The 14,805-nt window shown below is 44.7% G+C and overlaps 1 protein-coding gene across 5 annotated transcripts in view; it reads right to left on the reverse strand.

The window, feature by feature from the left end:
- UBE3C (ubiquitin protein ligase E3C) overlaps nt 1-11,385 on the reverse strand; it is a 122,294-nt gene extending 110,909 nt beyond the window's left edge. For 2 of the 5 annotated variants that reach the window (XM_060156269.1, XM_060156267.1), the window contains exon 1: nt 10,978-11,385. In XM_060156269.1, coding sequence (XP_060012252.1) covers nt 10,978-11,043 — 66 coding nt within the window. In that variant the 5' untranslated portion in view covers nt 11,044-11,385. The remainder of the gene's footprint in view (nt 1-10,977) is intronic. The other 3 variants (XM_060156270.1, XM_060156266.1, XM_060156268.1) reach the window with 2 other exon arrangements.
- Between the last annotated feature and the right edge of the window lie 3,420 nt (nt 11,386-14,805).

The raw sequence follows: 14,805 nt of genomic DNA on the forward strand, positions 1-14,805 counted from the left end.
GAGTCAAGAAGAGGTGAGAGCATACAACAAGCAGGAGGACAAACCTTGAGGGATGCAGTGTAGGTAACTAACAAATAAGGAGAGAAAACAGAAACACCCTGGAGAGAAAGTGCCCTCGGAGGCTCCCTGCAACTACACAGATGCTAAGGCAGCACTTAACTGCTAAGACCAGGGAATGGAAATTGATATAATTTTTTCTAGAGAACAAAACATATCAGAAGCCTATGTGCACACTGACCAAGCAATTCAGCTTCTTTCTGCAATGTATCCTAAAAAATAATTATAATCATTGGCTATAAAGATGTTGTTCACAACAAAATAGAAACAACCTAAATGTCCAAAAGTAAAGGATGAACATGTATATACTTCATCATACACAGCTCATACAAAGAACATGCATGGTAATTTTAAAAAGAAAACGAAATTTTAATTTTAGAAAATAGACTGAACGATTGGATCCTCAGCTTTGGAATAACCTAAAGTTTATATAAATGTCTTATGGTCAGTACACAGGATACAGTCACAGCTATAGCAAATAAAACCTCAAAACCAGAACAAAAGGTCTGAGGTCCTCCGACAAGCCCTGCTTTTCTAATGAGCTCTGCTCTGCTCACGGCCTCTCAATCAGTACTACTGTCTGCGCACACTGCCACGCCTGCTGGCTGGCCACGCACTGGTCCCAGCAGCACCTCTCCCTTGCGTGCCCCTCTTCCTCTGTTTCTGTAAACGCTGGCGTCCCTCGGAGTTTTGTCCTGAGCCCACATGTCTTCTCAGCAGAACATTTTCCAGAGCATCTCACAACTTCAACTGTTACCTACTGATGGACCCACGGACTCCCAGTCTCTACCTGAAGCTCCAGACTAGCACCCCACCTGCCTACTGAGCAAACCCAAGCATTTTACATTGAACACAACCCTAGGAACTCAGCATCGTGTCGGATTATGGGGTCACTGTCCACTCCTGTCACCCCAGACTGACACCTGACGTGATGCTTGTCCCCCAGAGCTCATCAATGCTGGCTCCTCGACAGCCTGAACCCCTCCACTCAGTTCCTGCTGCCTGCTTCAGGCCCTCACTACTCCTCTGCACAACTACAGCTGCCTGTCTCTCGCCTGGTGTCCAGCCCCTGCACTGCCCCACAATCGTCCCTCTAAAACCTGAGTTTGCTCAGGGTCACTTCACTGCTTCAAAAGCCGTCAGTGGCTCCCAAGGTGCCCCTTTATGACCTGGCCCGACTGCCCATCTCCCCAGCCTTCTCTTGGCCCACCCCCACTCCAGCCAGCTGCAGTCTGTAGGTGACTGCCACCTCTCCAGGGTGGACACCTCTGTCCGTGCGGATCCTCCTAACTGGTGGCAACAGCGTTCCACCTGTAAGCAGTGCTAAGAAGCACAGTCCAGCACACAAGAGCCGAGGGCGCTGACATTATGCTGCCCGCCCGGGGCCCTGGAAAAGGAGGGAAACAGGCTTCCTCCCTCCATTCCGGCACAAGGCGCCCCGAGCAGCTCTCAGATGGCCAGAAATGTACTTCGATGCTCTCCTACTTCACTCCCTCTCTCCAATGGCCTGATGCATCTACCTCCTGCCCTATGGCTGTCAAAGCGACAAGCCAAACACTTTCATTCCCATATTACTTACTCCCCTGTATATTCCCCCCTTTTCTCCAAGGGTGGTTGGATTAAAAAGGTAAATGATCTAAGTGAATTCAAATGGCTGCAAATAAATGGCAGCCTCTCAGGATTCTGAGGCTTTTTTGAGGAAGATGCTTAACTCAAATAAACTGCCTAACAGATAACATTTCAGGTAAGACCGTGCAGGAACGCAAGAGCTTAACAGCTCACGGGAAAGGCCAGCTCGCAGTCAGGCAGCCTCGCCTGGGAGAAGGGAATTTTAAGTCAGTTCTCTATTTCACCAGTTTTCTAAGCTGTTCCTAGTTTACCAACTTCTTTCCTTGCTACATTTCCAAACTGGTGGAGTTTGATTCCTCCCACCTTGAGTGTGGACTGGATTGACAAATAAAATAGGACAAAAGTGACAACGTATGACTTTCAGGACTCCCTCGTAACAGGCTTTGCCTCGTTCTCCCTGCTCTCCTGCGTCACTGGCTCCGGGGAAGCCAGCTGCCAGGTCAGGAGGACACTCAAGCAGCCCTAAGGTGATGTCCGAGTGGCAGGAGCTGACACCTCCCGCCAGGACCCATCACTGGCCTCCAGGCACAGGCATGAGCCAGTCCCACAGTGGCTCCCCCAGCACCGGGCAAGGCTTCCGATGCCTGAGCCTCCAGAGACCCCAGGCCAGAACCACCCTGCACGCTGCTGTCGGATGCCTGCCCCACAGAGCGGAGTGAGAGGACAAAACTGTGCTGCTTAAGCCACTAGATGCACAGAGAACTAGACCTCTGTTCATCGGAAATTAGGACACTGGTAAAGCAGAGATCATGACCGTTCAGATTAACATAGTTTAAGTGCAGTCTGCTGTTTTGCAATCTACTTATTTCCACTAACAATGACACAGTTTAATACATAGAATGAGTAGACATCAATAAATGATACATAGTAACAAATATAGATCATGACCACTTTAAACAGTTGTATAGTACCCCACCGCACTGTTATACCATTTAGCAAATTTCCTATTGTTAGACATTTAGATTGTTTTGAATTTTTCAATACTATAAGTAATGCCACAAACATCATCTTTTCCTTCTCATGCATCTATCCCATGCACCTGTCAAATCAGTTTCTTAGAATAAATTTCTAAAAGTAGACTTACTGGATTTAGAGGGGTCATACCTGTTGACGACTCCTGATGCGTGCTGTTAAACCATCCCCCAGGTAGGTTGTGCTGATTTACGCTGCCACCCACACCCCCCAGCAGGCGTCTCCAACTTTAACTTGGTCACCACTGAAGGTGATGGGCTCTGGAGACACTCGGCCAGAGGGAAGCTCCTGCCCCTGCCTTCACGCTCACAAGCGCCATAGGCAACAGAAGGCGTGACGAGGCTGCGGCCGGAGAACAAGGACACAGCGGAATGAAATAAGGGTCACGGTCAAAGAATAAAATGCTCAACTTCCAAACTCCTAGATGCCCGCATTCTTTAAAGTTATAAGAAAAAAGGGGACGAGACAGAGGAAAACTCTTCACTGCTTTTGCAATAACCTCTTTTGAGGGCTCTTCTACAGTCCTATGAGGTGAGCTGTTTATTACCTTAGCTAAGAGACCTAGTTGACAACTAACTGTAACTCCAGAAAATCAGCACACGCTGGAGTGTGCAAAGCCAGACAGGACTAGGGAAGGCAAGCCAGGTAGGTGCCTGAGCACAAAATTTAAGGAGGCACTCACCTCAGGGCCATGAACCCGAGTGCCACCTTAAGCAACCTGCACCTATGCATCTCGAGTCAGAGCCTCCTTAAATTTTGTGCCCTACGTGCCTTGCTTGCCTCACCCTAGACCCTGATTAGAAGTCCAAAGAGAATTAGACAAAGTCTCAGCCCTTCCATTCTGCTTGGTTTCCCTAGGAACCAGATCAAGAATTCCTGACCTTATATGCTACAGAGAACTACAGTGTTCTGGTCCCATATGTGAAGAGTATGGAAAATCATATTCAAGGGAACAGATGTGGGGCTGCTAGATAAAACAGGAAGGTAATGATACCAGTTCTGACAGTAAATCTTAAAATCTGATTTTGGAAAATGTTTCTACTTTACTTCATGTCAGACGTGTAAAAAGCAGTTTATGTTCCACTGCAACATACGCAGAGTAGTATGACAACATGTATATTACTTCATGTCAGACGTGTAAAAAACAGTTTATGTTCCACTGCAACATACGCAGAGTCGTATGACAACATGTATACCAACTGCCAGCTCTTCAAAACGGAACAGCATGGACTTTTCTTCAGGTTAAGATATTTTAGGTAAGACCTCCAATTACACAATAGAGGGCAGTTACATAAAACTAACCAGAGTGCTTACAATCCTAAGAGTATTCTAAACTTACCGAAAGGGGAAATTAAAATTACAGTAGCTGGTTTCGGTAGGCTCTACAGTGAAACTCATTCTGCGAGGCCAGCAGTACCCTAATACAAAACCCAGAAAAAGACACCACGAGAAATAAAAGCTACTCTCTCCAGAACACAGATGCAAAAATCCCTAAACAAAATACTACCAACTTGAATGCAACAACGTATAAAAATAATTATACATCATAACCACGTGGGATTTATGCTAGGTATGCAGGGCTGGTTCAGCATTCAAAAAACACTTGATGTAATCCATCACATCAACAGACTAAGGAAAAGTATATGATCACACAGTAAAAAGCATTTGACAAAATCCAACACCCAGGTAATTCCCTGGCAGTCTAGTGGTTAGGGCTCCGTGCTTCCACTGCAGGGAGCACAGGTTCAATCCCTGGTTGGGGAACTAAGATCCCACATGCCACACCGTGTGGCCAAAAAAGAAAATAAAAATTTAAAAATTAAAAGTAAATTAAAGAAACCCAACACCCATTCACGACAAAAATTCTCAACACACTAGAAATAGATAGGAACTTCCTCAACTTGACAAAGAACCACCACAAAATACCTACAGCTAACATCATACTTAAGGGTGAGAAAACTAGAAACTTTCCCACTAAGATCAGGAACAAAGCAAGGATATCTTCTCTTACCACTCCTTTTTGACATCATTAGCTCTAGCTAATGCAATAAAGCAAGAAAAGGAAACAAAAGCTATACAGATTGGGAAGAAAGAAATAAAACTGTCTTTGGTCACAGATGACATGATCGTCTCTGTAGAAAATCCCAAAGAATTAACAAAAAACTCCTGGAACTAATAAGTGATTATAGCAACACTGCAGGATACAAGATTAACATACAAACGTCAACTGCTGTTCCATATTCCATCAATGAACAACTGGAATTTGAAATTTAAAAAATAATAATAATAATAAATAAATAACATTTCCACTATGGAAACAATATGAAGGTTCCTCAAAAAATTAAAAATAGAACTACCTTATGGTCCAGCAATCCCACTTCTTGGTAGCTATACAACAGAAATGAAAACAGGTATTGAAAAGATATCTGCACCACTATATTCACTGCAGCATTATTCAAAATAATAAAGATACAAAGACCTAAGTGGTCATCAAACAGACGAACAGATAAAGACGTGGTGCATTCACACAACAGAATATTATTCAGCCACGAGAAAGAAGGAAATTCTACCATGTGTAGAAATACGGATGGACCTTGAGAGCCTTAAGCTAAGTGACATAAGCCACAGAAAGACAAATGCTGTAGGTGTCACTTATACATGGAATATTAAAAAAAAAAGAAAACAAGTCAAAGTCAAAAAAGAGAGTAAAAAAGTAGCTGCCAGGGGCTGGGCGGACAGGGGTGAGGGAAGTAGGGAGGTATCGGTAAAAAGTAAATACAAAACAAAACTGCCTTCCTGTAAACCAACAATGAACATTTGGAACTGGAAATTAAATACACAGTATTGTTTATATTAGCACCCCCCGAAAAAGAAATACTTCGGTCTATATAAGGCAAATTACAATAGTCTGATGAATAAAATCAAAGAACTGCACAAATGGAGAGACATTCCATGTTGAATAGGAAGACTCAATACTGTCAAGATCAATTCTTCCTAACTTGTCTGATCTACAGATTCAACACATTCCCAATCAAAATCCCAATAAGTTTGTACAACACAGAGAACATACCCAATATTTTAATAACAACTATGAGTATGACCTTTAAAAACTGTGAATTACTATTATACACCTGTAACTTATGTAATATTGTACCATCAACTATATTTCAATAAAAACAAATGCAACAAATACACCTAAAATACAGTGGCTTAAAAATATATATAATACACACACATATATATATAAAAGTTATTTTGTGAATATCAACAAACTGCCTCTAAGGTTGATATGGAAAGGCAAAAGATCCAAAAAAGCCAACACAATGCTGAAGAAAAATGTGAACAAAGTCGGAAGACTGACACTAGCTGACTTTGAGACTTACCATAAAGCCCCGGAAATCAAGACAGTATGGCACTGGCAAAAACAAAGCAAAACAAAACAATCCAGAACAGACAAATAGATGAACGGACCAGAATAGCAAGAAACAGACATACAAAAATACAGCCAACTGATCTTTTGACAAAGGAGCAAAGGCAATTCAACGAAGAAAGGACAGCTTTTCAACAAATATGTTGGAACAACTGGATATCCACAGGCCAAAACAGAAAGAAAAAATAAATCTAGACACAGACCTTAACACCTTTCACAAAAATTAACCCAAAATGGATCACAGACCTAAATGTAAAATACAAAACTATAATACTATTAGAAGTTAACACAGGAGAAAAGCCAGGTGACACTGTGTTTGGCAATGACTCTTTAGATACGACATAAGAAGCACAATTCATGAAAGAAAAAAACTGGTAAAACTGGACTTCATTAGAATTAAAAACTTCTGCTCTGCAAAAGACTGTTAAGAGAATGAAAAGACAAGCTCAAAACTGGGAGAAGATATATGCAAAAGGCCTCTCTGAAAAGAGTTTATATCTGCAAAATATATACAAATACATTGAAAATGTGAATAAGGAACTGCTAAGACTCAACAGTAAGAAAACAACCAACCCAGTTAAAAAATGGGATAAAGACCTGAACAGACATCTTAACAAAGATACGCAGATGGTAAATAAGCACACGTGAAAAGATGCTCCACATCACATGTCAACAGGGAAATGCAACTTAAAACAATGGGATACCACTACATACCTATTGGAATGGCCAAAATTTAAACAATGACAACACCAAATGCTGGCGAGGATGTGGAGCAACAGGAACTCTCATTGCTGGTGGGAACGCAAAACAGTGCAGCCACTTTGGAAGACAGTTTGGCAGTTAATTACAAAACTAAACATAACCTTACCAAATGATCGCGCTCCTTGATATTTACAAAAAGGAGCTGAAAACTATGTCCACACACAAAACCTGCACGTGGATGTTTATGGCAGCTTTATTCATAATTGCTAAAACTTGGAAGCAACCAAGATGTCCTTCAGCAGGTGAAGGGACAAAGAAACTGCAGCCCATCCAGACAATGGAACAGTATTCAGCAATTTAGAGTGTGGGGGGGGAGAGCCATCAGGCCAGGAAAGACCTGGAACAACCTTAAAAGCATATTCCTAAGTTAAAGAAGCCAGTCTCAAAAGATCAAAACTCACAGAACGTACACCACCTGGATTGAACCCTGATATAAACTGACTTAATAATAAGGTATCAATATTGGTCTATCAATTGTAACAAACGTACCACATTATGGCAAGATGGATATGATAGAGAAAACAATGTGCTAGGAAGATGGAGTGAGAACTCTCTGTACTTTCCCATCAGTTTTTTCTGTTAAGACTAAAACTGCTCTACAAAAATAGTCTGTTAATAAAAAATGGGATAAAAAAACAAGCTAGCAAGCTATGAAAAGGCATGGAGGAACCTTAAATGTACGCTGCTAAGTGAAAGAAGCAAATCTGAAGAGGCCACACACCATATGATTCCAACTACATGACATTCTAGAAAGGCAAAACTATGGAGACAGTAAAAAGATCAGTGGTGGCCAGAGATTGGGGGCAGGAGGGCGGTGGTGTGTGAGGGATAAGGGAGAAGATGAATACATAAAGCACAGTGGATTTTTAGGGCAACAAACTATGCTCTATGATGCTGTAATGGCAGATACATGTCATTATATATTTGTCAAAACCCACTTAAAGCACAACACAAAGAATGAATCTTAATGTATTGCTATTGGTTCATCAATGTAACAAATGAACCACATTAAGGCAAGATGCTAATAACAGTGGATTTCTATACTTGTAATCAAATTACCATTAAGATATTCTTCTATGCACTACCAAGAATAGAAAAAAATACTGCCAATAAACTATCATGCCACCATGTATCCTGACTTCAGAAATATTAAAAAGTGGAAACCTATGTGACTTAGTATATACCTACCCAATCCAGTATATACCTACTCAATGTATACCCTTCCACCCACCTGGAATACCCTTGCTTCCCAGCTCACTAATTCCAGGCATCCTTCGAGACTAAGCCCCAACCAACTCTATTCTTTCCTGAATCGACCCAAGGAAAACCCAGGATGTGGTAATTGCTCTCTCTATTGTTATTTAATGTTTAACTGTGTAAGTCTTATCTCCCCAACAAGATTACAATGAGGGCATGAACTTTTCCTTACAATGTTTCAGATCCTTCAAAGAACCTTTACAAATGAACATTTTAAATATTCATTTAATTTGGGGGGGGGGAAGATGAATTTATCCAAAAAGTAGCAACTATTCAGTTTCCACTAAACTTAAGAAGGGAAAATGTCTAACAATAATTTAAGACATGGGGGAAAGATCATTTTAAGTTTTTGTTTTTTAAATGAGGCAAACGACTTATGTTGCAGCCAAAGAGAATTAAGGAAAATAAGCATATGTGGGTGCGCAACATCATTAGTTGTTAGGAAACAAAATTAAAACTACAATGAAACTACATACCCCCCGGAGCTGCCAAATTAAAATGACTGACAACGCTAAGTGTTGGCAAGGAAGTGGAGCCACTGAAACGCTCAGAACGAGGCAGCGTGCACTGGAGCTAAACCCACGTGCAATGTGTGAGCAGCACGTGAGAGCATGTGTCCACCCAGAGGCACATACAACAAACACGGATCAACTGTGCTATGTACGTTCAGACAATGCAACCAGAATAAGACGATGGATCCCACCTCTCAGACCAAATGCTGAGCCACAGAGGCCAGTCCAAAAAGAGTGGCCTCTACGCACAAGAAGTTCAACAGGCAGAACTGATCTGTGGTAATAAAGGTCGGAATAGTAGTTACCTTTGGGTAGGAGGGCTTAGAATGGAAGGGTGCAGATGGGGGCCTCTGGAATGCTGGGCATGTTATTTTATGGGAGTGGTGGGCTGTAAAAATCCTTCCAGCCGAACCTACAGTTAATTCCCTGCCCAGATTCCGGTACCAGGCCAATGCACCCACCCCCAGCCACTGCAGAGTGACTGCGGTGGGCTCCTTACTGCCACCCTCTCTGGAGAATTACACTCCCACCCACCCCAGGGGCAGCCTGCAGACAACGACTAAATGACACAGGGATACAAAATGCCAGCCCCCCCACCTCAAGACGGGACAACTCTGTGATGCCAGCCACGCTCCAGAGTTGTCGGTGGGATCCGGCTAAAGATAAACTCCAACAAGAAAACCCCTTGTCCCCTGCCCTCTCCTCTTCCCTCCTCAATTTCACCTGCACGAGGATTTCCTCCTCAGGCTTCTAAGGGACATGGCCTAAGACACAGACACTTAATGTCTGTGACCCTGACTGTATGTTAAGTCTAAACCTCAATGAAAAGGGGGGTAAAAAGGGGGAAAAAAATGTTTCGCACAGCTGAAAAGCAAGACGTGCAATCTCCCCTTGAGATTCTGATCAACAGATAACTATTTTCCTTAAAGAAGAGATGTGTTACTTGGTGAGAAAACAGGATCAACACCCTAGCAGGACCTGCCAGGGCACTCCTGTCTGTAACAGAAGTCACAAAGTCCTACGTAAGTGAGGTGACATGGATTCTAAGGTGGTGACCTGCCCCCAGCTTGCTCTGTGGCTGTGCTATCACTCAATAGCTCTTTATCCCACCTGTAAACTAGATCTGGCCCAGAGGTTCTTCCAATGGCATAAGTCCTTTGATCTCACTTGGAATTTTCATGAATACCCAAGCCACTGAATGTGACCCACGCCAGCCCTGCACGACACCTACACAGCACCTAGTCTAGCACCTAGTTCTGCAGCCTCCAACCAATCACCATCATGCAAAACCCAAAGCTTGTAAGTTATCAGCACACTTCCTGCCCCAATCCCTGCTGGGTTCCCCTCCTCTACCCTCAGAAACCATCATGCACATACCCCCATAGTACAATTTAAAGCGGATATTCGTACGTGGACTCGAGCATCTGCTCAGTCATGTGCCAACCCCGTCGTTAAGTGTAACATACAGAATACACTAATACAGAAGAATAGACGAACCACTGAAAGAACACTTTAGAAAATTATTTAGTAAACAATCTGCTAATTATACTCACTTGAACTTTTCCAACACTCTAAGCAAGGGCGACCACACTTTATTTTTAGTCTGATAAAACTAAAACAGGCAGGGAAGGGATCCAGTGGAGAAGTGGTAAAAAGCAAGCAAATAAATGAAGCAACACTGACGTTGAACTACTTGTCAGCAATTCCACCGAATCAGTATATGCCTGTCATCAGAGAGGATAGCACAGTAACTAGTTTGTACGCCCTTATTCTACACTGTTATCCAAAGAATAATCATACGACCAGTTGTAACAGAAAAGAAAGTGCTAGAGTCTCTCCAGAAGTGTTTCCAAAAGGCTGGTAAAGGACGACTTTCATGGCCTTGGATTCAAACACGTGGCCTATGATCAGGAGTTCCGTCTCAACTTCAGAGACTGTTGTCATGAACAAATACATTCTACTTACTTTCTACAACAGACAAGACCCCCACGTAGTACTCTAAAAGCAATCACCATCAGTCAAGTGTGATAAAGTGTCTAAAGTTCATTTCTGAAAGACACACTGTGTCCTTTGCCCCGAGTTTTTCACTACCTAAGTATAAAAGGCCGTCCACCCTCAGCATCCTTGCAGCTTCCGGGCGATTCCGGTCCACAAAGCCCTTTTTCCCCCATCAGCTTTCCTTCCAGACCCGCTTTGAGCCGTAGGAGCAGGTGACCCCGCAGCCCGCCCCCTCGCGCGTCCCTCCGCCGGGATGGACCCCTCCCGGACCCGAGCCGGCCCCCAGCCCGCCGTCCCGCCCGGAGTCCGCGGCTGGCCCCGCCCAGTCCCGCGGCACTGCCGCACGCAGGCCGCTCTTACCTTCCGGCTCGCGCCTCCCAGGGACACCTTGGGCCTGGTTTTGAAATCCCCTTCAAAACTAAACATCTTTACAGCCTATCCCATCTGGGAGGGCCCGACACTGAGAGCGCGGGCGGGCCCCGGGGGAGGGTCCCCGGCGGGGACAGCGACCGGGGGAGGTCCCGGCGGGAGGGGAGCGGCGAGGACGAGGCCGCGCCAGGAAGTGACCCCGAGCCCGCGCCCGCCGGCGCTCTGCCCGCCCGGACTGCCCTGTGGGGGGAGGGGCGGCGACACTGGGGGCAGCCCTCGGCCACCTCCCCCCTCATCCACGCCTCCCCGCCGCTCCGGCCGAGCCCGAGCGCCGGCAGGGCCGCTGACCCCGCACTTGCACCCGGAGCAGCTGCCGGGAGGAAAAATGGCCGCCGCCGCCGCCGCCGCCGCCGCCGCCGCCGCCTTGCGCCGCCCCGCCGGCGTGCGCGCGCCCGACGCCGACGCCGCGGCGCTGCTCCCGGCGCCCCGCCCGCGTGCGCGCGCCCGCATCGACGGCGCGTCGGAGCGTGGGAAGAAGCGGCGGTGCCAGGCTCTGCGGCGGGAGGGATGAGGGGCGGGGCCGGGGCGCGTAGGTGGGGCGCAGGTGCCCGGGGAGGGGGGGCCGCAGGTGCCGCGGGGGCGCTGGTGCCCGGGGAGGGGGCGCGCGGAGGGGCAGGCGCGCGTGCGCGTCCCGAGTGGTGTGGGTGAATCCCGTCTCCACAGTGCGCCGAGGGCAGCTGCAGGGGTCGGTGGGCGCCTGCGCGCCGGTGCGACTAGGACGTTGTTTGTGCACTTTTCTGGGAAGCGGGCTCCACGCTTTCGATGATACCAAACTTGACTGATCTGAGGGGAAAAATATCAGCTTTATTACTTAATGCCCGTAGAGAGTGCATCATTTAACGTTGTGACCCAGTTATGTGTGAACTTCATACACACATATTTCAGTATATACACGTATATATCATACGCACATAGATACAAATGTATATCACATACATGCACATGTATAAAAGTATACCATGTATGCGTACATACAGTTAACATAACTGTCACATGCACATCAATATATACACAAATATATAGCATATACACACATATATACATACATCTATATCACATATACACAGAGAAATATATATCGCGTACACATATATGTAAATAGATATCATATGCACATATATTTCATATACACAGGACTGAAATCAAAATCTTAAAAACTGTTTTTCATTACTATGTGGGATGCACTATTTTTTTTACTCTGTTGTCTTTTTTTTTAATACCAGCCGCAAACCAGTAAGTACATTTCACAACCCACTAATGGGTTTCAATCTCAGTTTGAAAAATCCTGCATGTACACACACACACACACACACACACACACACACACACACACACACACACATACACACATACTATATATATATTCTCATATATATATATATGAGAATTAGATCACAGTTGTCAGGATCAAAAACCTTTGAAAGCCAGTGATTAGTGCAGTTTTCCAGTTAACACATAAGCTACCCTGATATATCAAGAAATCCTTGATTCATCAAAAATACACAAATTTTATCAATTTTTAAATTTTACAGATTTTACAAATCATCACTTTTTTAAACCTGTCAGATGAGCAAAGATTTAAAATATTGGTAATATCCAGTATGTCGCCTCAGTAAGTGACTCTACTCTGAGGTCTCAGATTTTGCCCCAAATAAACTCTTCCAAAGTCCAGGCCAGGAGTGAGGAGCAGGAAAGCCCATTTAACTAGTTCTCCAATATCAGCTTTGTTGGTAATTAAGGTGTGCTGCCTCCATCTGCTGGGTATATTTCGAATTTTCTAAATTGGCTAAGAACATGTCTATCTATCTGTCTTAGTTTCCTATCATTGCTGTAACACATCACCACAATCTTAGTGGCTTAAACAACACAAATTTACTATCTTACAGCTCTGCAGGTCAGAAGTCTCACTGGGCTAAAATCAAGGTGTCTACAGGGCTATGTCCCTCCTGGGCCGTCATTTATTATCTCACCATTCCCCTGTTGTTTGGCACTTAGGTTAACACCATTTTGTTGATGTTACAAATTCTGCTGCAATCACATTCTCACACACAGGAATGAGTTCTTTCTGCAGGAAAGACACCCTAAGGCATCGTGGCTGAGTTGCAGGGCAGCAGGCTTACATTTGATGGGTCTGTTCCTTGACGTCCCCAGAGGATACACCCCCTCTCCTTTGAGATCATCCTGGGGCTGCTGGTGAGCCATGTAACTGTTGCCTCCTGAGACGCTGGAGTGGGTCCCAAGAGAATATTCATTAAATTAACACCAAGGCCGCTGTACACCCAAGGCTGGAAATTCACTCCTTCCTTTTACTGTCCCAAATCATGCCTGACACACTGTCCGGTACAATTCACTAGAACTCATGCAATGTGATTAAGTGATCCCATTTAGATTCTCCAATAATAAAACACCAAGAAAATTCCAATGAATAAAACTATAAAGAAATATACAGAAAATTTTCACACAGAAAGGGGGGATAGTAGTTACTGATGGGAGAAGACCTTGGAGGGAAGATTCAAAGTTACTGGCAGCATTGTTTCTCAACCTGCATGGTCTTCCCAGGGGTGTTTGCTTTGTATTGTTCTTTAAAATGTTGATATATGTTTAATATACTTTCTATGTGTATAATAATTTTAATGATCAATTTCTTTCAGAAAAAGAAGCTTTATTGTCTTAGTTCAGGCTGCTTTGACAGAATGTCACAGACTGGGTGGCTTATAGACAACAGAAATTTATTTCCCAGTCAGGAGGCTGGAAGTTCCAGATCAAGGCCTGGCAGATTTGGTGTCAGGTGAGAACTCACTTCCTGGTTCATAGCTAGTGTCTTCCCTCTGTGTCCTCACTTGGGGGATGGGATGAGGGAGCTCTTGGGGTCTCTTTTATAAGGACCCTCATCCCATTCATGAGGGCTCCACCTCATGACCTCATCACCTCCCAAAAGCCCCACCTCCCAACACCATCACATTGGGGGTTAGGATTCAGCATATGAATCTGGGTGGAGGAGACACAGTCCATAACATTCATTAATAAAATGGCAACAGTAAAACGCCCTAAACCTGAACATACACTCCTCTTCCATTGTCATATTCCAGGGGACGTTAGAGGACAAACATTAAATCGCTTTGCAAGATTAACGTCCAAAAGAATCAGCATGTGCAGAAACTGACAGAAATGAAGGGAGAAATTAACAATTTGACAGTAATAGTTGTAGACTTCAAATACCCATTTTGAATACTGGCTAGAACAGCTAGACAGAAGGTCAACAAGGAAAGAAGATTTAAAGACCGCTCTCAGCGACTGACCTCACAGACTCTGGGGCATGCCCATCCCCCGCATCGGAGCACCCACTCCTCCCAGGGGCACATGGAGTCCATGCCGGGTCCTGCAACAGAAAGACAGAAATCGTACCAAGTGGTTCGCCAACCACAATGGAATGAAGTCAGAAACCCATGAAAGCAAAAAATTGGGAAACTTACCAATGTGGAAATTAACTTCTTAATAGCCCCTGGGTCAAAGCAGAAATCAAAAGGGAAACCAGAAAGTCCTGTGAGGTGAGCGCAAATCAAGGTAACAGACCAGAGCCCACAGCAGGGGTTCGATGGCATTTAAGAGGCGGGTAGAGGAGCCTTGAGGTTCACAAAGATGGACGTCCAGAGTCCACGCCGGGAGCCCTCAGTTCCTATCAGGAGTGTAATCTCACGCCATCCGGAGCGATGGGGTGTTTTACCTGGGCAAACTCTCCCTTTCAGAAAGTGGTACCCG

The sequence above is a fragment of the Lagenorhynchus albirostris genome, chromosome 8 (genome assembly GCF_949774975.1).
Source record: "Lagenorhynchus albirostris chromosome 8, mLagAlb1.1, whole genome shotgun sequence".
Lineage (NCBI taxonomy): Eukaryota > Metazoa > Chordata > Mammalia > Artiodactyla > Delphinidae > Lagenorhynchus > Lagenorhynchus albirostris.